This window comes from Aristolochia californica, unplaced genomic scaffold (genome assembly GCF_029961685.1).
Source record: "Aristolochia californica isolate CCGP_79_NKW_82.1479 unplaced genomic scaffold, dmAriCali1.0.hap1 SCAF_14, whole genome shotgun sequence".
NCBI lineage: Eukaryota > Viridiplantae > Streptophyta > Magnoliopsida > Piperales > Aristolochiaceae > Aristolochia > Aristolochia californica.
Window position 1 is genome coordinate 8658298 of NW_027181815.1, and position 24209 is coordinate 8682506.

The 24209-nt window shown below is 38.1% G+C and overlaps 4 protein-coding genes across 7 annotated transcripts; all 4 read left to right on the top strand.

The window, feature by feature from the left end:
• Positions 1-1399: 1399 nt before the first annotated feature.
• LOC137950833 (heavy metal-associated isoprenylated plant protein 36-like) lies at positions 1400-3592 on the top strand. Of its 3 annotated transcripts, none has more exons than XM_068797462.1 (4): positions 1400-1952; positions 2362-2437; positions 2862-3026; positions 3240-3592. In XM_068797462.1, exons 1-3 carry the CDS (start codon positions 1749-1751, stop codon positions 2987-2989), a joined length of 408 nt encoding a protein of 135 aa, XP_068653563.1. In that variant the 5' UTR covers positions 1400-1748; the 3' UTR covers positions 2990-3026; positions 3240-3592. The 3 variants fall into 3 exon arrangements, with proteins under 3 accessions (XP_068653563.1, XP_068653564.1, XP_068653562.1); XM_068797463.1 differs by having other exon boundaries at positions 3358-3592; XM_068797461.1 differs by lacking the exon at positions 3240-3592 and having other exon boundaries at positions 2862-3156.
• A 449-nt stretch (positions 3593-4041) lies between these two features.
• Positions 4042-5963, top strand: LOC137950534 (uncharacterized). Its single transcript, XM_068797064.1, has 2 exons — positions 4042-4719; positions 5543-5963. The coding sequence occupies exon 1, from the start codon at positions 4239-4241 to the stop codon at positions 4707-4709; it is 471 nt and encodes a 156-aa protein (XP_068653165.1). The 5' UTR covers positions 4042-4238; the 3' UTR covers positions 4710-4719; positions 5543-5963.
• Positions 5964-7611: 1648 nt separating this feature from the next.
• On the top strand, positions 7612-12848 carry LOC137949813 (VIN3-like protein 1). 2 transcript variants are annotated; one of them, XM_068796004.1, is made up of 5 exons: positions 7612-7729; positions 8236-8301; positions 10133-10748; positions 10864-11174; positions 11309-12848. In XM_068796004.1, the coding sequence occupies exons 2-5, from the start codon at positions 8271-8273 to the stop codon at positions 12478-12480; spliced, it is 2130 nt and encodes a 709-aa protein (XP_068652105.1). In that variant the 5' UTR covers positions 7612-7729; positions 8236-8270; the 3' UTR covers positions 12481-12848. The 2 variants fall into 2 exon arrangements, with proteins under 2 accessions (XP_068652105.1, XP_068652106.1); XM_068796005.1 differs by having other exon boundaries at positions 11312-12848.
• A 2997-nt stretch (positions 12849-15845) lies between these two features.
• LOC137950197 (fe-S cluster assembly factor HCF101, chloroplastic-like) lies at positions 15846-21215 on the top strand. The gene is made up of 15 exons (XM_068796582.1): positions 15846-16005; positions 16085-16207; positions 16853-16995; positions 17083-17133; positions 17246-17401; positions 17980-18123; positions 18202-18344; positions 18471-18540; positions 18683-18778; positions 18893-18982; positions 19075-19128; positions 19800-19923; positions 20167-20291; positions 20453-20575; positions 20734-21215. The coding sequence occupies exons 1-15, from the start codon at positions 15936-15938 to the stop codon at positions 20791-20793; spliced, it is 1572 nt and encodes a 523-aa protein (XP_068652683.1). The 5' UTR covers positions 15846-15935; the 3' UTR covers positions 20794-21215.
• Positions 21216-24209: the final 2994 nt, after the last annotated feature.

Here is a 24209-nt window from a genome sequence, read left to right on the forward strand (position 1 = left end):
AGAATGAAGAACACAGTCTAAATAAAATGAGATAAGCCAGCCAATTGTTGAGTGGCACAAACCAATTGAGATAGCTTGGAAGCGTCGCCCAGACATCGAAGATGGCCCAGCAATCCCATCCACATGAAAGCCTTAATGCCACCGTCCACCGTGCTCCGTTGGTGGCAAGCCTCATGTGTCCCACACATGCACAACATGACATAAAAGGCTTAGGCAAGCTTCCTCACATGGACCAACCTGTAGAGACATCCTTCATCCCCATCTTCCTCAAACAAACACCAGGAAAGTTAATCAAACGAAAGCAATGATTTCAGTTGTTCAATAATTACATCAACCCTCTCCTCCCACTTTTCGTGCTTTCAATAATTGAACTTCCATTTCTCTCTCTGTTTTGCGTTCTTTAAAGAAACTGAGGCCACGACAAGACCCGGTAAGCTACAAGTCTTCCTGTCGTTATTTGATTATTGAGGATTCTATTAATTTGTCTATTGTATTCGAAGGATCACCCCCTCTTACAAAAGGCTTTTTGGATGCCCATATACTGTTTGCCATATTGACTCTGAGGGCTGCTAAAACAGTCGCCTGGAAAATAATGGTGATTGTTATGGATTGTAAAGACATTTCCCCATTAGTGGGTTGCAGATGGGATGGTGAAAAAAGAAAATGGGTGTTTGGTTGGGTGAAAATGTGCAGTGATTGGAAGATTAGGAGCTGGGAGTCTTCTAATCCCGGTAAAGGAGTCATTACTGGTTCCCTGATTAGCCAACCCGACAAAAAGGGTCTATTTTTTTGGTTTGTCAGCCTCTGTGTGCTTCTTAAATGAATCTCTATGTTGGTCTTGACATTGCAACGTATGTAATTTTTGCTCTACCCCTGAGGATCTGAATCTTGATGAGCATTGGAAAAAGTTGATGGAGAGGTGTGTTTTTTTTTCTGGGCTGGGATGTAGGAAAGTACTTGGGTTTCCTTTCATCTACCCAAGACATTCAATTTAATGCTCATGCAGATGTGATCATGATCATGAGCATGGTCCCATCCTCATAATTATCACTACGAAGACTCTTTCTCCACGCCCACTTACAAATTCCCTCTTTCTCTAGCTTCGACTGTGGCTCTCATGAAGCTAGCTAGAGCATCTCTACTTGATTCGTGTGATATCAGTGTATCTGTTATCTTTTTCTGCTTTTGATGCCAATTTAGTCCTCTTATGCGGCTTTGCAAGAGTCCAAGTACAGGGGACTCCTGCATTGGGTTCTTAAATTTAGTTCGATTTTCCTTTCTAATCTGTCACATGGGGAAGGTTCCCACTAAGTCATTTGAAGTTTCCCCAGGAAGACTTTTTGGAGCGACTCCGGGAGCTCTTCCTTTGACGGTTAGTCACATGAAAAAATGGGTCTTTGATTCTTTTCTTGAATAAGCAATTTCCGGTAGTTTTTCTTCTTTCCACTCAGTGGTTACATATATTAATGCTCCTATCTGCCACTGGTCTTCAGGAGGAAGGAGTGACGAGTGCACTCTAATGGATCTTACTCCATTTGTGTCTTCTCTCTTTAGCTCCTGAGTTTCTCCTTTTTCTTCTTGGGGGATGTTTGGGAAGATTTCGCTTCTAGGCTTTTATATGTTTGTATTTGAAGAATCTAAGGACCATCTGCGACCGCCAGTGTCAGTTATTTTATCAGTCATTGCTCTTCTTTGAGGGTTCTGTGGGTTGTTTGGAGTTCTTTGTTGGCCTTGAGCAGCTGAACCACATGGGGAAGTTAAGTTTTAGCCGGGTATTGGACTGCCTGTGTCTTTCCAGTTACTCAAACTCATCTTGCTTTTGCATGAATTCATTTGATGACGAAGATGCAATCGAGAGAAAGGCACTCATTGGCAGTGAAGTTGGCGAGATGGTGAGAATCAGGGACATTGTTCATGGAAACCAGACTCTCGCTTTTCAGCTAAAGCCCAAGGTGATGTTTCTTCTTACTTCATTGCTTTTCTTCCGTTTACTCCACTATGTTGCAGGTTAGATTATATCAAGGTTCTGGCAATTTGTTGTCACGCCAACGGATTATGTTGGAGGAAATTTTGATTCTTTTTCTATTTCATTTTGGCTTGAAGAATAATATTACGTTATAGTTCATCTGACCATCCATCTATGCATCTTTTTTATTACATTCACTTTCATTTCGTATTTTTACGTTATTGATAGTTTTTTTCTTAACTTGAGCTGAGAAATGTGCCTCCTCGAGGTAGCTAATAGCCAAGTTGAGAAGAGAGTTTGAAAGAAATGGTTGCTGGAGACATTATCCTTTTTAACTATGCAAATGTCTTTATTATAATGTTTAGATTTTGATTTTTTCTGTTTGTTTTGTGTAGATGGTAGTGTTAAGGGTATCGATGCATTGCAATGGGTGTGCAAGAAAAGTTGAGAAACACATCTCCAAAATGAATGGTAAGAAATTTGAATACTGGCTTTTAATCAAAATTCAACCTCTTAAATCTAACTCTACACAAGTCCAGATACATAAATAAGTAGATGGATAACTTATGATCAAATGCCCAGAAAGCTTCCTCACATGTGCATCTGGGGAGTTACACTTTTAAAATTGTTTCTGTATTGTTTTCTTTTTCCTAGGGACCAATCAGTGGCTCAGAGCATGCATTTACCTAATGTCAATGCAATTCTTGATTTTTAAAATTTCTCTGGAGTGTAATGGTCCATGATGTCAACCAAAACTCTGTTTCTGCATCTGGGCGATTTCTATTCCTGAGTGGTTTTGATTTGTTTTTCTTCTAAACCCTTGTTTATATCTTAATCTTTTCTTTTGTGAATTCATCACAGAGGGGGTTGAGTTTACAATCTCTTGTCTGTGCAGGAGTGACCTCATTTGAAGTTGATTTGGAGAGCAAGAAAGTGGTAGTAGTGGGGGATATTGTCCCTTCTGAAGTGTTGGAGAGTGTTTCCAAGGTGAAGTTTGCAGAGCTTTGGCTCCCTGTCAACTGATCAACACTGAATCCATCGTTTCCGAAAGCTAACTACAGTAATTTACCCTCTTTGATCCTTTTCGATTGGTTTATAGTCTCCTTCTGGGTTTGTTTGGGGTGAGAGTAAAATGTACATAATTCAGAAACCAAAGAGGACTGGAATCTTTTCCCGTGCTCACGTTTGTATAAGATGGAAAGTTTCGAATCATTGATTGTGAATTTTTGCTGTTAATTGAAGTATCGATCCTGATTTTGATGGGTTTTGGCAGTCAAATCTGATCATTTAAGCCCCAGACAGTGATCCAGCTAGAGGCAACTACCAGCTTGGTGCCAAGTTTCAAGCAATTATTTCAAAAGTCTAATCTGTATCCCGTCAACTTTCCGTAGGAAGAGACTGAGACAGTTGATATGACGGTGGGATAAGACTCGAGACATTCATCCCATCGATTATTAAAATGGAAGAGAAAGATTTTTCTACCTCGGCATTGTTGCAGAAAAACCCTTTTAATCTTTGATGATCAACCCATCCACTCCACTGTGCGAGGCAGTTCCCGAGAGAGTGCAGGAAACCAGGAGTTCTGAAGCTCAGCTATTATGAATTTTCTTCTCTTTTTTTATTTTTTTTCCAGTTCAAAATTCTGATCCGATTTGACCACGAGTCAGAAATTCATGTTTTAAATTGTAGTTCCAGAGTTTTTGTTCATCAGTGAAAACCCAGAAAAATAAAATTATAAAATATTTTTGAATATTAGTAAATATGAATATTATAAAAGAGAAAAATGGGATTCCTTCCTCTTTCTAAGCTGTCCATTTATTTTTTAATTTTTAAATATATGTTAATTTTTTAGAAAATTTAATTAAGCATAATAACTTCATAGATTTGATGTCTTAAATTCACCGTCATGGGTTTTATTGGGTGTTTTTTTTAAGAGTCCGAGCCAAGTTGAATCGGATGCATTGTAGCGTTTAAGATTCAAACTTTAACGTAATTAATAATAATTGAATAATCAACTCTTTGACTGGTATAAATTCTCAACTCCTAACCAGTTCCTGCTTCCCTGAAGTCATGAATCAAGGGTAGTTCCCATTCGTGGCCTGGATTCACGAATCCTTTTTACACCTGTCAATATCTTGTAGTTTGCGTCATCACAGCTCTACTTCAAACCTAATCCCATCCCCAAAAAGATCGTTCCACTTTCAGAGTTCAGACAGATTTCATTTAGGAACGAAGGGTCACTGATTCCGAATTCGGAATCGAACCGGACAGAATGACGAAGGCTTTCTTCCCCTGCCTCTTCCTTTTCCTTGTTCTTGTTCACTACTCGTCTTCTCTTACTGACACTTCTCAGAACGCCGACACTTACCCTCGTTCGGCTCACGGCGAGCTCAAGAGGAAGGGCTTCCCTGTTGGATTGCTCCCCAACGGTGTCTTGTCTTACTTTCTCAATCGCACTTCTGGGGACTTTTTTGTAGACCTCGTTGATGCATGCCAGATTAAGCTTCCGCCCGATAACTATTTGGCTACTTATGAGAAGAGAATCACCGGGAAGCTTCTGGATGGGAGGATGACGGAATTGAATGGGATTCGGGTTTGGGCTTTCTTCAAATGGTGGTACCTCACGGGTATCCGAACCAGTGGTGACAATTTGGTTTTTGAGGTTGGGGTGGTGTCGGCCAAATACCCCTCTAAGAATTTCGATGAGAGTCCACAGTGTAATGGCCGGAGATCTTCCTCTTAAGACATTAGAGGTGGGTTTTATTTTATATATGGTGTTCTATTTGTTTCTTCCTTTTCCCTGCTTGTTTTATACTTTCGTAAATAATTTCATGGCGATTCACAGAAAAAGGTGCCAAGAAGTAGGGTGTGGCTCATTGATTTCTTTTGATTTTCGTAATTTATGTTGAAATGGGGAAGTGACTTTGAGAAGCAAAATACAGAAACAGGAAAACGTTTTTGGTCAAGGAAAATAGTCAAGTCGACATAGGATAGTTCATGTCTCTCCTGTCTCTAAAAGGTAGATACTAGTGATTTGATAGTTGAACCTTCATATTTGCTATAATATCCTCTGTATTTGCTCATACTGAGATTCGTGGGTGAAGCACCTTAAACAAAACAGGTTGAATTTTTTTAAGCTGCACAGAGTAGTTAAACTCATAATGTGGTTGGAGATGAAGGAAGAACAGTGAATAAATCCTTATTCTGTTTGTTATCCTTCAAGTTGATTTCTCAGTCTCTGTTCACATCTTTCTCATTTTAGTGCTACTTACAGAAGGTGACAGCTTCTAATATGGTCTCAGCTGATTTGTTCTTCAAAATGTGGCATTTCTGTTGAGTCACAAACGATCATTTCTAGAAAAGTTCAGCTCAAACAACTATTCTGTGAAAGCTCAAACAACTGCTCTTGGTCTTCCCAAATTTGGGTAGGAGATAAACCGAGATGTTTTTTGCTGCATTGTTCATTTAAATGTGATGACAGAAGCATACAAGTACAGAAATATTTTTCATGGTTTCATCAGATATGATAATCTTTAAACTCAAACCATTTGACTCTTCTTCTTCTTCTTCTTCAAGGAACTTCATTGCTACTTCAGGGGAAACATGGAGTAGGTAGCCTTCATGTCTCAAGCTAAGTCCTGCTTCCATATGTAACTGTCTAAATAGTTAAAACTTTCATGTAGTGTGTAATTTATGGCTTTAAGCTAAAACTGTTATGTTGTATCCAGTGTATCAACTGTTTCTAGTTCATATTTGTGGCTTCCATGGAATCTCTCTCTTTCTAATTTCATGAACTTGCAAATTAATGGGTTAGTGAAGGAGCATGGGTTCAGGAAACAGCCTAAGTGGCTCTTATGTGCATTTCAAAGCCTGGTACAGGACAAGGAACAGAAGCAAAAGCATCACATAATCCTCTCTTTGTTCTTGTTGCTACCTTGAAGGTTTGAAGCAGTATTTGCGGAGAGAATGCTATCATATTTGAAAAATTATTACTTATTATTCCTATATACTATTTATTCAACTCCTTATCGGACCTGACTCTCTATTTCTCTTGTTTACTTAAGCAAAGGTGAAGGGTTTTTTATCGATCTTTTCTTACTCGTCCCGAAAGGGTATGTTTGGAACCCTATGAGAAAGAAAAGAAAAGAGAAAAAAATTGATCATTATTATTCCAAAAAATAGCTAGTAAAAAAGATAATTTGATTATTATTTTATTTTTATTAATTATTTTTGAAAATAATAATGATCAAATTCTCATTTTCTTTTCTAGAGGATTCAAACAAATCCAAAGGGTTTACCTATTAATCTGATTTGTTTTTGCACAAAGCTTTCTTCTTCTATAGCTTGTTAAAAGGGTTTCTAGGCCGATTATTTTTTATGCTGAGCTGGTTTAGATCGGGTTGGCACCAAGTTAAACCGGTTCACAAATTATTTGAGCTCGACTAAAAAAAACTCAGTTCAGTTCAGTTTTTACTGGAACTTGACTCGAGTTAAAACTTGAAATAAGACTCGTTAAGTGTAACAAGCCAAACTCAAGATTTTCCAAGTTTAACTTGTTAACTCATAAGTCGATTTATTAACATAATTTTTTTTATGAAAATATTATTTCTTATTTACCTCAAAGACGATCAATAGTTCAGTCATTTTAGGTCCTTTAACCTCTAATGTTGTTGTTTGTCAATGAAATAAATACTATTGATGGAGGTATTTACTCTTTCTTTTAGGTCTATTAAGCTGATTAAGTATACTCCATTACAAAGTCTTGAGATTTTCCTGCGATAACTTGTAGTTCAATTGTACTAACTTCATCCCAATATTTTTTTTATTTTTTTATAATTTTTTTATAATTTTAAATATAAGTTAAAGCTCAAATTTTCGATTAAAAATTTTAAACTTGATTTTAATTCCAATTTTAGATTCTAGGTCAAACTCCCGTATATACAGGTTCAAGCGGCTCGACTAGATGCCACCCACATAAGCGAGGGTTTCCTTTTTTCGTTTTATATTTGTCCTCATCTTTTTAAGTGGATTCCACAACCACTGGGCCTCCCCTCACACGGCCCACACCAATAAGTAAAGGCCACATAGTCCCCTCGTTCACTCATCACTAACCACTGACCTTCATGTCACACTCAACGTCACACGTTACACACTTTTGACCTTTTAATGTCGCCCTCGTCGGTGGACGCGTGGATTCCAGCGCGCTTTGCGTCTTCCAATCCTTGCTCTTAAACCACCCCATACGTGTAGATTCTTGACACGTCAGCTTTGCATGATCCAATCCGCGGACGGACCGTCAACAACGTGCGTTGCCTCCCTCTGTATCGACTTCGTTACATGACGCGTGTCTTCTCATTTGAGTAATAGCCCGCTATATTTGTTTTATTTACATAAAGCCATTGTTTCAATTATCTGGTGGTGTTATGGTAATGTAAGGAGCGCGGAGGTCATTGACGAGATCGGGCCTGGCCAGCGCCTCGCTGAGGTTGTATTTTATGTGACTGAACTACCCCTGTATTTATACAAATTGACTAATGCGACATTACCGATCACCTGTTCGTGCCTTCCGTTGTCCAACCGAAGGCTGAAATCGTCCATTTGGCTTTCTCTCTTCTTTGTGTCGCTCTCTCTCTCTGTCTCTCTCTGCGTCGCCTCGTTCGCTTCACGTTGCCACGCCACACGGGCCTCGCGTTCCTCCGTCTCTCTGCTAGGGTTAGGGTTTTTGTAGTCTCTTTGTCGGAAATCCTAATCTTAATCTTTTAGGTATTTGTTATCAGATCTCGCGCTTAACAGTGAATTTCTTGTCTTTTTATTGTTATTTTTTTTTTTTTGTTGTGTATGTACGATGTGGTAGAAGTCGGAGGCGTGCTGGTTAATTTTCTTAATTTTCGTTTTTTTAATTTTATTTTTGTTCTGCATCATTTGTGACTAAATTTTCTGTTGTTTGGTGCTAAACATAGATGAGATATTGGGGATGTGGTTTTATTTTAAGGCTCTTGGCTTTGTTAGTTTATGTATTGAACTATATTTAGTTTTTTTCTGATAATGATGAGTGTGTTAACTTGGCCTCTTGTATGTTGTTGGTAATGTTCTTCTCGTTGTGAGAAGAGATGGAATTTATGCAGAGTTAAATATGCTATAAGAAAATAACGACATTTCTTGAAAGCCAAACTGCTCGTTTGAGGAGGCCAACCAAAATGTGCTTGTCGTGTTCTTTTTTGGATCCTCTAGAGTACTGTTTGTAATCTTTCTTTTACTGCTTATTTCAGGAGGATGCCTGAAGACTTCTGTTGACTTTGTTGGTATGGAACAAGACGATACAGTGCTTGCTAAAGGTACAAATATATAGTGTGTGCAACTATCTTCTTCTTTGATTTTTATGACAAAAAAGGGGTTTGTTTTCTTTTTAGTTTTTATTTGTCTTTTCAATAAGTTGAATGCCAATTGTTTCACCAACTGATTCTAACCACACATTTCTTGTTGTTGTTCCTCCTTCACTTCTTACTGGCTCATTTTCGAACTCCTAAAAGTTGAGAGCATATATGATCAGGATCTTGCTAACAATATTTTTCTTGCCTTTACAATCTTTCTTTTTTCTCCTTTTGTCTCACTGTATTCATTATAATTTAGATATGATCATGAAAGATAAAAACCATAAAATATCGGTACAACAAAGGTATAAACTCTTCCTTCTTTTCAAGAATCTCGGTTTGGGCCTTCTACCAAAAGAAATTATTGAAGTTTTATCTGAGCGGAGTGTGAAAGGGGAATTTTCTGCCCCAGATGCATAGCTAGATGGATTCCAGTGGGTTTCTGGTGCTAGAGGATGTCATTAGGATGTGGTTTTGGAATAGGATGGTCATTAGTAGATGCAATCTCGTGGCCACATTTCTTCAATATGCTACTATTTCTACTAAAAAATTCTTTTATATGTCTGATTTATGGACTTGGATATCATTGATGGGACAGTCCAAACGATTAGAATTTAATTGAAGCACAGATCTACTTTCATCTTTAAAAGCTATGAACTTTTCTACAGAATGGCAGCACGTCTTTGAGCTCAAGGACATTTCAGGTGCACTCAGATGTCTTCTATGCAATTGGCATACTGAACTACAATATATAGAAAGACATTAGTATTTTAAAGCTAATTCCTCAATGTCCAGTGACGACTTTATCTGGTTTATTTTTGTTGACCTAGAAAAAAAAGCCCCACCATTTTATACTTGTACTGTGCTCCACATCTCATGCTGTTTGTCTGAGAGTGGAAGAAGTTGTTGTTGGAAAATAGCCTTACATCTGTTTGGGCTCTTATTAGTTTGAAACTAATGATTTTGGGAGGAACTGATCCCACTTCAATACGGTACCAGATTGAACCCAAGCCCATCTGTTACTGTTTAGTGGGCTGTGCATGTTCTTTCTGGGGTGCTTATGTTCTCAACATGATGGGCCAGGTTGTCTATTTAGACATAGAAGAGGAGGAGAACTGATCCCACATCAACATGGTACCAGATTGAGTCCAGGGTCATCTGTTTCTATTTCGTGGGCTGCACATGTTCTTTGTGGCTTGTGCTTATGTTTTCAACATTGTGGGCTAGGTTGTCTATTTAGACGTATAGAGACGATGAAAGGACTGTTTGTTGTTATAAGTTCCTATCATTTTGTATATGTGAATGTACTCCACGTGTCAAGCTAAATATTGGAGAGCGATGGGATTGGTGAGATCCTGTGTTTATTAGATGGGAAGAGGCTTCCTACTTCAGCTAATTATTATGGGAGGAATCATCTCAACTTCAACAATGTTAACTTCTATTTTTTTCCTGTCATTTGTGGTTTGCTCTCTAGTTAAATGTGCAAGTTTTTTATTGCAACACATCTGTTTACCGCTGTTTGCCTTGTTATGTTTTACATTTTCCTCATTGTTTTTTTCTTAAATATCATTGGCTTTTCAACTCTTACCCATGAAGCATGACATTCAATCACGAAGTTGGCAACTTTTCATGTGCTTTTCTTCAACAATGTTGTATTGGTTTTCCTGCTTGAGAGTGGGGTTTCAGTTATTTTAGTATATTGGAAACTGTGGATTCCAGTGCAAAGATGAGTTTTCCAATAATATTTTTAATAATTTGTCTATAATCTAAAGCAGTTTTCAATTTGCAATTTTAGTTTTACAGGCTCTTTCATCCATTCCAGAGAAGAATGGTCATGTGAAAGATTTACCAAACGGTCAGGAAATTGGCCAAAGTTTTCTCAAGCCCAAAAAAGAAATTGTATGGACAAGTCTTGAGAAAGAAAGGAAGCACTATGTATCGTCAAAAACAAAATTGACTGAGCATCTGCTTAAAGCAACTACCAAAGGATGCAAGAGCCAAGAGTCAAGAAAGCCCTCTGGTCTTACTAACCAAGCCCGACCCAAGAAGCAACATAGGAAAGCAGAGAATCCTGTTCGACTTCCTTCTTCCCCTGAAATCTCTGTGGATGATGGATCCAGTAATAGCTTGATATGTAAAAACTCTGCATGTAGGGCCTTCTTGACACCAGATGACACATTTTGCAAGAGATGTTCATGTTGCATTTGTCATCTATTTGATGACAATAAGGACCCAAGTCTTTGGCTGGTCTGTACATCTGAGTCTGGAGGAATTGATTCTTGTGGACTATCTTGCCATATTGAATGTTCTCTACTGCGTCGAAAAGCTGGAGTTGTTGACCTTGGGCAATTTATGCAATTGGATGGAAGCTACTGTTGCGCTTCTTGCGGCAAAGTGTCTGGAATAATTGAGTGAGTGCACTTTTACATGTTCATGTAATATAAGATGTATTTAGAATAAGTTTCCAGTTAAGAGGTGGGTTCTCACTTTGGTTTGATTATCTTCTGATGGTAATATTTATTGCAGATCATGGAAGAAGCAACTGATAATAGCAAAGGATGCCCGAAGAGTTGATGTTCTCTGCTATAGGATATACTTGAGCCACAGACTCCTTGATGGCACTTCTAGGTTTAAGGAGCTTTATGAAATTGTGGAAGATGCTAAGGACAAACTAGAAGATGAGGTTGGTCCACTTAATGGTGTTTCCTCAAAAATGGGTCGTGGCATAGTCAGCAGGCTCTCAGTTGCCAGTGACATTCAGGAACTCTGTTCTCTCGCTATTGAGAAGGCTGATGCATGGCTGAGCACCAGTGTTCATGATGACCAGAATCATAGAGGTGTGCTTAGATACTCATTACTGTGTTTTCCTTTCTTTTTCTTTACTATCATCTTCTTTCTTCTTCTTTTTCTTCTTCTTCTTCTTCTCAAATTTTGTGAATAAAATCCATTTTGTTGTTGCTCTTGCATGCAGTAGACTCCCTCCCTGCTGCCTGCAGGTTTCAATTTGAAGATGTCAACTCATCTTCATTAGTGATGGTTTTGAAAGAAATTATTTCTGGGTCCACCAATGATATTAAAGGTTACAAGCTTTGGTACTACAAGAGCCAAGAAGAACCACTTCTTCACAAAGAACCTATCTGTGCTTTCCCCAGAACACAGCGGCGTTTTCTTATATCAAATCTGCAACCATGCACAGAGTATACTTTTCAAATTATTTCCTTCACAGAATTAGGTGACTTGGGACACTCTGAAGCAAAGTGTTTCACAAAGAGTGTGGAGATAATGCACAAAATTACCAATTCGCTGGATATCAAGAGTAAGAACAAGGACCTGAATACAGATGGAAGCTCATTCAGAGCGAAGAAAGAGGCACTGAGTAGCATTTCTTCTGGTTTCAAGGTCCGAGACCTGGGTACAGTCATTGAGATAGCCTGGGCTCAAGAAGAAGGTTGCCTTGATGAGTTTTATAGTTGTGACGCAGATGACTCATCTGGCGGGATTCAGGTGAAACCTGAAGTTGTGGAAGCAGAGAGACCTAGGTCTGTCTCTCGCCAGCTTGATCTAAATGTCACGACTGTACCTGATCTGAATGCAGAGGTTACTCTGCCTTTAGAGTCATCTGGAGATGAAGGTGACAATGGTTGTAGTTCAGAGAGAATCATCGTGGCAGAGGAGGACAGAAATTATGGTGGGGGTGAGAAGAATGGGGAAGTTAGATCAAATGGAAGTGGGGACTCTACCAGACAGATTGGAGAAGTGCCGGCAGTTGAATCTAGAACGCAGTTGTGCATGAAGCAAACACCTGGTGTAAAAGATGAAGCTTGTGATGGTGATAGTACTTTGATAAACTGGCCAGCATTATTCATGGGGGGACCCAACCGTTTGGATGGAAATTATGAACACTGTGTGAAGACAATCCGGTGGTTGGAACGTGGGGCTCACATTGACAAGGAGTTCAGAGAAAGGTTTTTTACATGGTTTAGCTTGAGAGCAACGGAACAGGAGAGGAGAGTGGTGAATACTTTTATCAGGACTCTAGAAGATGACCCAAGTAGCTTGGCAGACCAATTGCTTGATTCTTTTGAGGAAATTATTTCAAGCAAGAGACCTCGGAATGGTTTCTGTAGTAAACTCTGGCACTGAGGAGAGTGGTGGGAAAGGCAGGAGGACATTCCCCAAAGGTTTCCACTGGTAGGATCCCGGATACTCTCCCTGTACAGGTATTCATTTCACAACTTAGATTCATCGGATGTAGCGTCAGCGTGGCAGTGCCGAGAGGGGAGACTTGGAAGTTGCTGTGCTGCTGCCTGTCGAGATTATTCTTCGGTATTGTTTAGGGGCTTCGCGTAGGAAACTGCGATGCCGATTCACTGCCGACCACAATTCTATTGATGTTAAGAAGCCTGAGAGAGATCAGGTTCATTCTTTTACTTGTAGGTTTATTTAGGTGTGGATCACTGTTAGATCAGATATCCTTTCAATTTATAATTTCATTTATCGTAACGTCAAATTTCCACCCCGAATTGCCATAGTCGTTTTGGTCCAACTTCACAGAGCCTTTCTGAATCACTTTCCAACAAACACAATACAAGTCAAATGTTCAGAACTTGCAATTATAAAGGAACTTAAGGAAAATGACTCCACCTCTAAGAAGACATGCATGCAACAAAATTTCCCATTTGAAGAAACCCATATACTATGAAGTAATGACATACAAACAAGAGGTTTGACATGCCAATTTACCTATTGTCCTTGTAATTCATTGAGAATCATAATACTCTTAACATTAATGCCTTTTGCAGGGAAGTGTTGAAAATCTATTTTTCTAAGTGAGGCTTATAGCTAGGAGAGGTCTCCCTAAAAAAACATGGAGAAGGAGTAGTCTTCCTCTTCCCTAAATCATTATGCAGGCATAAGCCTTCTCCTACCCAAGTGAAAAGAACAAGGGAGGAGATAGTTGATTGTTGAAGAACAAGTATGGAAAAGTCTTATATGACTCTCACAACAAGAAGGTTTACAAAACCTTATTAATATGATGGAGTCTTAGAGGAATCTCGGAGGAGGAGGTCTCACAGAAGAGTCTCAATTAAAAATGTTTTAGTTATGTTAGTCCTTTATTTATGTTAAGTTGTTTAATTGTTATATGACTTATCTTTTAATGTCTAACTTTGGGTGTAATTAGGACTACGCTAGTTTAATCGTAATTAGATTCTATTTATTTACTTTATTATAAATAGAGGCTCATTATACTAAATTTACAATATGTCAGTGAATTATTTCTTTTTTCTAGAAATTCAATACTGACCTTTAGTCTTTTATTTATGTTCAATTGTTCTATGACTTATCTTTTAGTGTTTGACTTTGGGTATAGCCGGGACTAGGCTAGTTTAATCGTAATTAGATTCTACTTTTTTCCTTTATTACAAATAAAAGCTTATTATTCTCAAATTACAATAAATCAAAGAAATTATTTATCTTTTCTATAAATTCAAATAGAGGTTGAAGAGTGGCAAAGGAGGCACCAATTGCCTTTCCATTGGAGTTGCCTACCTAAGTTTTTTTTGTTTATTAAATATAAATTAATAAATAAATATTTTTACAAGTACTTGTTTTTAAAATAAATTTATAATAATATAATATGTTACATATAATTATATATTATTTTAATTTAATTTTATAATAAAAAATTCACTCACACTCTAAAGGAAAGGAAAGGGAAGGAAATAGGGTGGGGCCTCAAGGAACTTAGCTTTTCCTCTAGTAGAGAAGAAGAGGAGAGGAAGGCCCTTGGAAATTGACGAGGCAGAGACGATTAGTGGCAAAACGGTAATTTCATTTTCGTTTTTTATTTTGGGAAAGTGGTAGAGAGCAATTTCAATTGAAAACCGACTGATACGCCTCGTTTCTGTTAAGGAAAGTTCCTACGCGGTTGAAATCCTTCTCCTCCAATAAAAACGCTTCCGATTCAGCTTCACGTACTCCACTCCACTGCACTAGTTCTTCCTCCTTTTCTTCACTACCATTCATGGCTAATCACCGGGCAAGTTTCAATGGAGCTCCTCCTCCTGATGCGTTCGTCACTACTCCGCCATTTCCACCAGAGCAGCCTCCCTCCTTTACGACCACTGTTACCCCTTCGTTCTTTCCCACGGCCCTAACTCCCACGGTCGTCATTTCAATCCGCCATCACTGGAAGTACTTCTTCATGCGTCCTACGCCGGAGGGGAACCATGTTGAAGAACATACTTTCTCTACACCGCCCAAGCGCTTCCCTGTGCCGATTTTCTTATTGCTCAATCGGAGTCTCTGGCATCAAACGGCCTCCGGGATGCTATCCCACTTCGCCTTCAGCTCAGTGGCTCACACCCTCCTTTTTTCGCATCTCTGTAGTCATGGAGCTCGTTGGGCGGAGGACGCGTTGAGGCATGGGTCTACGAGGTTGGATGTGGCGCTTGACGTGCATGAAAGGAGCGAAACCGACTACTATCCGACACCGTTTCCGCCACAGTTTCCTACATTAACGGACCCCGAGTCAATGTCGCCATTAGAAGAGGCTTCTCTCGGCCACAAGATGAAGCCGAAGGAGCTAAGCGAGATAGCTCCCGGAGAGGCGTGCGCGGTTTGTTTGGAAGAATTCAGAGGATCAACGAAGGTGGCGACGGAGATTCCCTGCTCTCATCTCTTCCACACAGATTGCCTTCTTCCTTGGTTGAGCAGAGCGACTACGTGTCCTCTCTGCAGATCCTCCCTCCAACTCTCATGATCCAAGTTCAAAGTTGATTACCTGATTACACGAATCAAAAAGTCTCGTTTGCTATTTTTTCATGTAAAAAGTATTGTTGATTGTACAGAAACTTCTTATCTGCAATAAATTGATTAGATGGGAAACAGGATCTACGCAATAGCAGAAGCTCACATGGTTTAATCAGTAGCTGGCAGGAGATGAGAAAGAAGAGAAAGAGGATTAGAACTAACATGTATCTATTCTATTCTCATTTTCAAACTGACTTTCTGATGTAATTGAAGCCATGGTTTCGCCATATTCCAACTTGCTTATAATCGTTTCATGGTCTCCTCTGGTTATGCCAATGGACAGAAAGTTTTAGAAAACAGAAAAGAGCTTTAAAATTGATCAAACTTTCAAAGCAATGTTGTCAGAATCTTGGGTTATTTTGATTTTGATTTTAAATAAATATTTTTTACTAATAAAGAAGTTAAATAACCTTATTTAGCCAAGAGCATTGGGTTTGGATAATTGGGTAGCTTTGCTGTATGAAGTTCCGTAATGGGATCGCTTGTCCTTTCATGAGACTCATGATAGTTTACTACCAGATCAAAAATTTTATTTGGAGCCAGTGAAGCTCTCCAAATTTCCGAACATGACGACACCAGGAAATCGCAGCCACAAGCTGAGTCTTGAGTCAGCCGGTTTTATAAATAAACTGATTTCTGGAGTTACCTGGTATTGAAACGTGAGGCTCATAATGCTCCGTCGCGTATCAACACTTCTCGGAGCATTGCTATGTGAGACGTTTGCCGTCACTCGTTCACACTTTGCTTCACTGCTCTAAACTTCGGTGTTGGCTTCTCGATCTAAAATGCAACTGCTACAGACGCTGAATTCTCCGAACGTTACCTCTCCATTGTTGAGATTACCTGCAAATGGAGGTATTCATTTCTGTTTTCCGGACTCTTTTATTGTCTCTATTTACTCGATGTTTCCATATTTTCCTGAGTCTTGGTGCAGGAATTCGTTCACCTCTGTCTTCCCGTTCGTCGAGTGGCTCTCAGACACCTGAGAGACATACCTTCCGTTTGCAGTATCGGCCTGTCTGCAGCCCTGTTTTCACCAAAGCGGCCTCTGTTGAAGGTAATTTCCACCGATAAGATTGACCCATGTTTCTGTCGTCACTCCGCACGACGCAATTATGGAATTTTGCAGAATAGATGTGCTTTCATAGAGCTTGGTTTGTTCATTAAAAATAAACCCTTTTCTCTGTCTTCGTTTATTGATAATCTCAGTATTTTCTGTTGAAAAATATGCTGGCTGTTCAGTTTTGAGTCAAATAGGCTGTACGTATAGAGAAAACAGAACCTGTCAATTGAAGGCGAATTCACGTTTAAAAAGGCATATACTTTGCTTCGAGACAAGACAGCATTTTGGCTCACTTCATTCTTTACCTGGGACATCATGAAATGCTGCAAAGTAACTGAGGAATTAAGTGACAGAACTAACTTACTAAAACCTTATATTTTTTTCTTACTGTTATCAGAGAAGAATATATGCATACAATCTGCGCGAACAAAACCTGTTTGTCCACATGAATTATTTCTCCCCTTTGGTAATTGTGAAAGCCTTTTATCAATGAGGTAGCTTTAAATAGTTGATCATGTAGTGAGTATCCAAAATGGCTTTGTCAAAGATGGAATATTTAGTATTTCTTTTCTTCTACCTAGTCTCTGTATTCAAATTTCATGCTTGTTTCTATGATTGCAATTTTTTCTTCCAATGCAGCTGAAACTTCCTCAATATCAAAAGTCACTGCTGAGAAGGATGTGTTGTCTGCCTTGTCCCAGATTATAGATCCAGACTTTGGGACTGATATTGTCTCATGTGGATTTGTGAAGGATCTTCATATTTCTGAAGCCATTGGCAAGGTGATAAAGAACAGTAAAGAGGCTAGAAATCATAGAAACTTGTAAGATTATTAAATATGTTGACAGATTGAACTTTTGCTTCTTCAGGTCTCATTTCGGTTAGAGCTCACAACACCTGCATGCCCAATCAAGGACATGGTAATTCAGAATAACGAGTTGGTGTTTGATCATGAATGAGTCCACTTTCCATGCATATATATGTATGTAGATCTCTGTTTTTTTTCTCAGATTTAGAAAATGTTATTCACAGTTTGAGCAAAAGGCGAATGAGGTGGTGGCAGAGCTTCCCTGGGTTAGAACAGTCAGCGTGACCATGTCTGCCCAGCCTGCAAGACCTGTCTTTGCTGGGCAGCTGCCAAAGGGTTTACAAACTATATCAAGTATCATAGCAGTTTCAAGTTGCAAGGTTTTATTTGTTCTCTTGCCATGTTTACTTCTGTTATAAACCTTATTTGATACTTAATTGCTTTATTCTTTCTCACTGAAGCGTATAATTATAACTCATTGAAAAGTTTAATTACATGTAACTTAACATAAATGTTCCAATCAATGATATTGCTAAGACTTATGAATGTGCTAACACTGTGTGTAGATTAACAAAGTATGATGTTAAAGTAATTTTTCCTATAACTTAATAATACATTAGTAAGTAGGAGTTTGGCCGCAACCTTTTTCTTTAGATACGGGTAACGTGAATGCTTGCATCCACTTTAACTAATATCTGCTGTGGAACTTGTTCTTTGGAACCATATCTGCCTCCTAAATCTTCATGGAATTTGCTGGACTTTGAAGATATGCCCAGCCACCTGTCCTATTATCTTGATACTTACTATGCCTTGATATTTTCTTCCTAACTTGAAACCTAGTGAGATGATTCAAGTCACTTGACCAATATGACAGTGAGAGATACTGGTAGCAATTAATTTTGCTGTTAAAGTCATCTTGTTAAGAAAATTTGTGTCACATTTCATATAAATTGTGCAGGGAGGTGTTGGGAAATCCACTGTTGCTGTTAACCTTGCTTATACCCTAGCTGGCATGGGTGCTAGAGTTGGAATATTTGATGCTGATGTTTATGGTCCAAGTTTGCCGACAATGGTTTCCCCTGAAAATCGGCTGTTAGAAATGGTAAGTATTTTTAGTTGGCAGTGGTGCTCGTTTCTTACTGACTGTTGCAGATAGTGACCTCAACTGTGATGGTTTTAGAACCCAGAGAAGAAAACTATAATTCCAACCGATTATTTGGGTGTAAAGTTGGTTTCTTTTGGGTTTGCTGGACAAGGGCGGGCAATAATGCGAGGACCAATGGTCTCTGGGGTTATAAACCAGCTTCTAACTACAACTGAGTGGTATATTACATGTTACTTGCATTACTTTTTTTTCCTTGTTCACTTGCAGCCAAATTTTTTTGGGTTTTTCAGTTTTCCCAATATGTTAATATTTTTTCCTCTTGCCATTTTTGTTAAACTGAACAGGGGAGAACTAGACTACTTGGTTATTGATATGCCCCCTGGAACTGGTGATATACAGCTTACTTTATGCCAGGTATTTATCTCTCCCTTCATTTATTCTAACATTAACAAGTTATTCACCTTTGAATCTCATCCTGTAGATATAGCCATAGCCATACTTATTACAGGAATAGGTTTTCATCCTTCTGATTGAGGAAAGCTATTTCATCTTTTAGGTGGTCCCATTAACCGCTGCAGTGATTGTTACCACTCCGCAAAAACTGGCATTCATTGATGTGGCAAAGGGAGTTCGCATGTTTTCAAAACTTAAGGTGTGATATTTATGGACATATTAAACAATCTAATGAGCTTCTCATGTCAAAGAGGCTTCCAAAGTTATTTTATTCATGTATTTGTATATCAGGAGTTTTGGCTCCATTTTGTAGGTTCCTTGTGTTGCTGTAGTTGAAAACATGTGCCACTTTGATGCGGATGGAAAACGCTACTATCCGTTTGGAAAAGGATCAGGTGCACAGGCATGTTGCTAGCTCTGCACTTATCACATCTTTTCCCCAAGTTTTATTCATGTAAAACTGATAAATTTTAAATTTCATGCACGTCGTTACAGGTGGTCCAGCAGTTTGGCATTCCACACCTCTTTGATCTGCCCATTAGACCAACTGTAATTGTTCCTCTATATCCAAATTTGCTTTCATTATTGGTCATTAGTAGTTTACAATTGGCTTTTACTATGGTTGTGTATGGAACACAGAAAGTGGAGAGAAAAGAAAAAGAAGAGAAAAGAAAGAGAAAAAGAAAAGAAAAGAAAAGAAAAGAAAAGAAAAGAAAAAAGGTTTATTTTTCTCTTGTTTAGATGCCCATGGAAAATAAGAGAGAAAATGGAAGAGAAATATAGTTTCTCTTGTTTGGATACACGTGGAAAAAGAAAACGAAAATAAAATAAGTAATATTTTAAATTTTTTATGATTGAAATTTTCTCTCAAGTTTCTATTTTTTTTTTTTTCTCCCCAAATTCCTTCATTTTGTGAGAGAAAATTTATTAACTAAGGGAGAAAGTGATTTTCTCACTTATTTTCTTTTCTCTCGATGATTCTCTGCTGCCAAACAATAGAAAATAGCTTTCTCCCTCATTTTCTTTTCTTTTATTTTCTGTGGGTTCCAAACAGGCCCTAAACGTAGGTGGTCTGTTAGGAAATGTCAAAAATGACCAAAATACTTGAGGCAGTCTGAGCCATAGCCTTTTACTGGTTGAATGTGAACTAGGCAAAGCAACGTTGTTAAATATTCTCTGAACCTATTTTATTTACGGCAAGCTTCACTTTGATATGACAGTTGTCAGCTTCAGGAGATAGCGGAATGCCTGAGGTGGTGGCTGATCCACAAGGAGACGTGTCGAAGACATTTCAAGAGCTTGGAGTTTGTGTTGTTCAACAATGTGCAAAAATTCGGCAACAAGGTAATTGGATTCATGTAAACAGGATAACCTGTAGCTTTCTCAAACTGGATTAAAGATAGGGACTTTGAGAATAGAGATAGAGATAGATAGAGAGATATATAAAGAGCGAGAGAGAGAGAAGTTGAAGAAGATGATATTCTTTTCTAATATTGTTTGAGATGTCTGAAAAATTAGTGCTTCAACATTTTTTGTTTGACAAAAATATGGCTTGACCATATTCTGATTGCTAAATCTTCTTTTCAGTTTCAACAGCAGTGACCTATGACAAGTCCTTGAGAACAATCAGAGTAAAGGTGCCAGATTCTAACGAAGAGTTCTTGTTACACCCTGCAACTGTGAGGCGGAATGATCGATCTGCCCAAAGTGTTGTAAGTTATCCATCTTCCCTACAGGTCTATACAACCACATCTGTTGACACTTCAAGTTAGTGTTTTTCTTTTAAATATTTTGGTGTCATCTTACTTTGATAGTTTAGCTTCGAAGTCCTTGGCATTTCCACCTTTCCCACTTCAATTTCTGCTTGTAACAGGATGAGTGGACAGGGGAGCAAAAACTGCAGTTTGCTGACGTTCCTGAAGATATTGAGCCAGAGGACATCCGGCCAATGGGAAACTATGCAGTATCCATCACATGGCCAGATGGGTTTAATCAGGTAACCCATAATATCTGAAAAAACATGTTAAATTTGTGTTCTTTTGGTAGATAGAACACTTAGAAGTGGAGATTCTGCTTCTATCGACCTCTGTAAAACATTGAGAGAACCATATTAGGAACACCTTTTGTATCTCACTTTTCCCATACCTAATGCAGATTGCGCCTTACGATCAATTACAAACAATGGAGCGGTTAGTTGAGGTTCCACAGATATAGAGCATACTTGAGAAATTTCAATGTACTGTGTTGGAGACCATGGATGAAAAATACTTCTACCAAGTGAGAGGCAGAAGAGACTGAGGATGCTTTCAAGACAAGAGTCCATGCTACAGTGAGCCTTTTCTATGAGTGAAATGACAATCATCTTCATAGATGGGTTTCTCAGAAGAAATGATAATGTAATTCACTCAGTAGTTGTTGCCTGGTCTTACGGATGAAGGATTAATTGCTGTAACTACTATCTGAGGTTTTCAGTTATATATGAATCATTATCATTAATCTGTACAAATGTGTCCCCTCTTATCAGTTGAAGCAGATGAACCAAGCATCTGAAGTTCAAGCTTGGAATTGTCTCAATGAACTGAAATCCTCCAGATTACTAATGATTCAAATAAAAAATCTTTCTATGATCTAATCAAATAAAGATGATAAATACTGCAAGAAAAAGGTGTAATTGGACTAATTGTTTGGCCATATCAATCTCAAGAAGTCTGTTCTTTAATTTTTTTTTGCCTATTCGATTCATCCAAAGACTTTTCTTAAAAACTGAATATATTAAAGTTAATTAATGAGGGATCAATTTTCAGTAATTTTCTAAATATAATAAATAAAGTCATAAAATATTATAAAATAACCCATATAATAACATGAAAACACCTGTTTTTACTGACAAAAAAGAGAAAGAAAAAAGAAGAGCAGCTTTCAAAAACCAAAACCAAAACCCCATCAACCTCTGTGACCGTGATGACCCCTTTAACATGTTAAGATGTAACAGTAATAGGGGACATGCATGTGAAGAAGGGGATCCATTGCATGCTCACCAGAGCCTGTTTTTTTCAAACTTGACTCTGATCAATGAAGAAGGTGGTGACCCGTTAACCGTAAAAGCAAATGCATTCAACTCCTTGATTTTTTTCATCTGTTAACCTCAACCCTTCCGGTGCTTGACCTCCATCGAGGAACGTTGATCTTCATCTTCACCATTCTGTTTGCTTATTCAGTCCATGGGATCGTGAATGCATTCAACTCCTTGATTTTTTTCATCTGTTAACCTCAACCCTTCCGGTGCTTGACCTCCATCGACGAACGTTGATCTTCATCTTCACCATTCTGTTTGGTTATTCAGTCCATGGGATCGTGAAAGGGAGCATTTCCCATCACAAATCCCTTCAATAGGGGAGCCTGAACCCAACAAATCCGGCTACAAATTAGGTAAAACAGTCGATCGAGCCATCCACCACTCTCTCGTAAACCCTAATTTTAAAAAGTTCAATCCTACGCCCTGCCCTCCCTAAATGACGCGGTCACTCCTTATCTTTGCTTATTCCGTGACATGGATAAGTCGCCATCTCATCCGCTGTCGACTTATCCCAACCGTCAGCGTTCCGTCTAGATCAGCACCACCTTCCTTGTCAAATCACCCGTCCAATCCGGCGCACGCCTGCGATGATTCGGTCTCCGGGTACAGACAGCCGACGGAAAAAGCAAAACACGACAAAAAGTCGCCTGTCACTTCTCTTAAAGAGACGTCCGACGAGAAAAAGGCAATTTTCTCGGACGGCCCACCTCGCCGGCGAATTAATATACTAATTAAGGCCGGAAAAGGCCGAAAAGGAGCTTTATCAGGTCTGAGTGGCCGATTTTTAAAGAGATCGCACCGACTTTTTGAAATTAAGACGGAAACAGAATGGGACGTATTTATGATTAATCAATAACAGTGTACCCGTGTGTGGACTATAAATAAGAAAAGCTGCTTTCGGTGGGCCCTGAGCTTTTTCGTAATTTGTTGCGTCACGTGTTGCCTGCTGACGTGGATTTTGATAAAATTAGGGTTACGTCTCTTTATAATTTTGACCTAGACTTAAACTAATTAATTGCTCTTAAATGTCACCTGCCCTGCCTCTGCCCCCACAACCACATTTTTTTTTTTTAAAGTTAGGATAAATTCATTAGATTTTCTCTTATCAATCTATCATGTTTCTACTACCCAATTAAATATCGGAATATCACATTTTTTTACACAGAGAAATCGATATAAAAATTAGGTCACAGAGAAAAAAAATTTCCGAAAAAATTTATATCTAAGTTATGGCTACTAGAAATGTGACATGCATGTCAAATGCGACACTACGAAAGACTTATGTGTCACACTCTCATTTATTGCCCATATATATGCACCTTAGAAAATCTACACACCTATCACAACTCCATTATGATTTTCATTTGCCAACCCCCTCCTAATAAGGGAAGGCATAATTTTGAAACTTGAAAATGAAGGGCCCTTGATTGGTGGAGTGCAAAGGGTTTGGTAAGATCAATAATTTTACCCATTTACCATTTTTTTTTGTTTATCATTTATTAAATGGAATAAAATTCTTACCAAATTAGGCCTTTGGATCATGTTACCCGATTACATATTTACCGTTTATTGGAATTGATAAGGGTCATTCTATATCCGATTAATCGTGTATGCGAGAGTAATTGAGTATGTTTGAGATAAAATATGATTCAAGTGTCTTTTTTCCTAGAATTATGTAACATTTTTTTAAAGGATTTTGTTACACTTTAGAATGACTTTGTTCTTAGACTTATGTGTATATATATATCATAATATGATTTTTATTTAAGTTAATACTTAATGTCTCTAATTTGCATAATTAGAGAATGGATTAATGAAGAATGTCTCATGTGGTGTATCCTAACAACAATTTGAAATAATTATTATAATTATTATACCCTATTATTTTATCGTAAAGTTTTATTCAAGGGAAAGGGATGAAGCCCACCTTGCATTGTTTTTTGTCGGTCTTTCAGAAATAAGCTCAAGTTTGGTCCCCTTCTTCTACAGAGGTTTTATCGACGAATTTTTCCTTAAAAATACCTCTTTTTTCTTTTAAAAGAGTCTATTATTTGATTTTTTTTTTATCTGATGTTTGTTCTGAAGCTAAGTAACTAAAATACCTTTATAAGGTAAATATATACACCTGATTATTAATAATGAAAAATATCTTTAAGACATTGGTTGGGTCCATATCCTTGGAGCATGTCCACTATAGGTAAACCCATTATTGTTGGCCTAACATTTTGACAATTAGACAGGTTCATATCCAACATTATGATCATGAAATAGGTGACCCCAGATTTTAATGTATTGCTTATTTGGTAGGACCTTTTTATTGAATTTATAAGCATATATTAGATGCATCTACATATTAATACTATGAAATTAGATAGATGTCTTATCAAATGTGTAACATTGTTTCATTTTTAGGTAGGTCTCATGTTACAAATTAGTCTCCTTCTTGTATATGTCATCGGTTTTAAGTAATTGTCATCCCATTAAAACTTATCGCCACAAAAACTTGTCATAGGTACTAGGGCTAGATTTCCAAATTTACGATGAGTTTTGACAA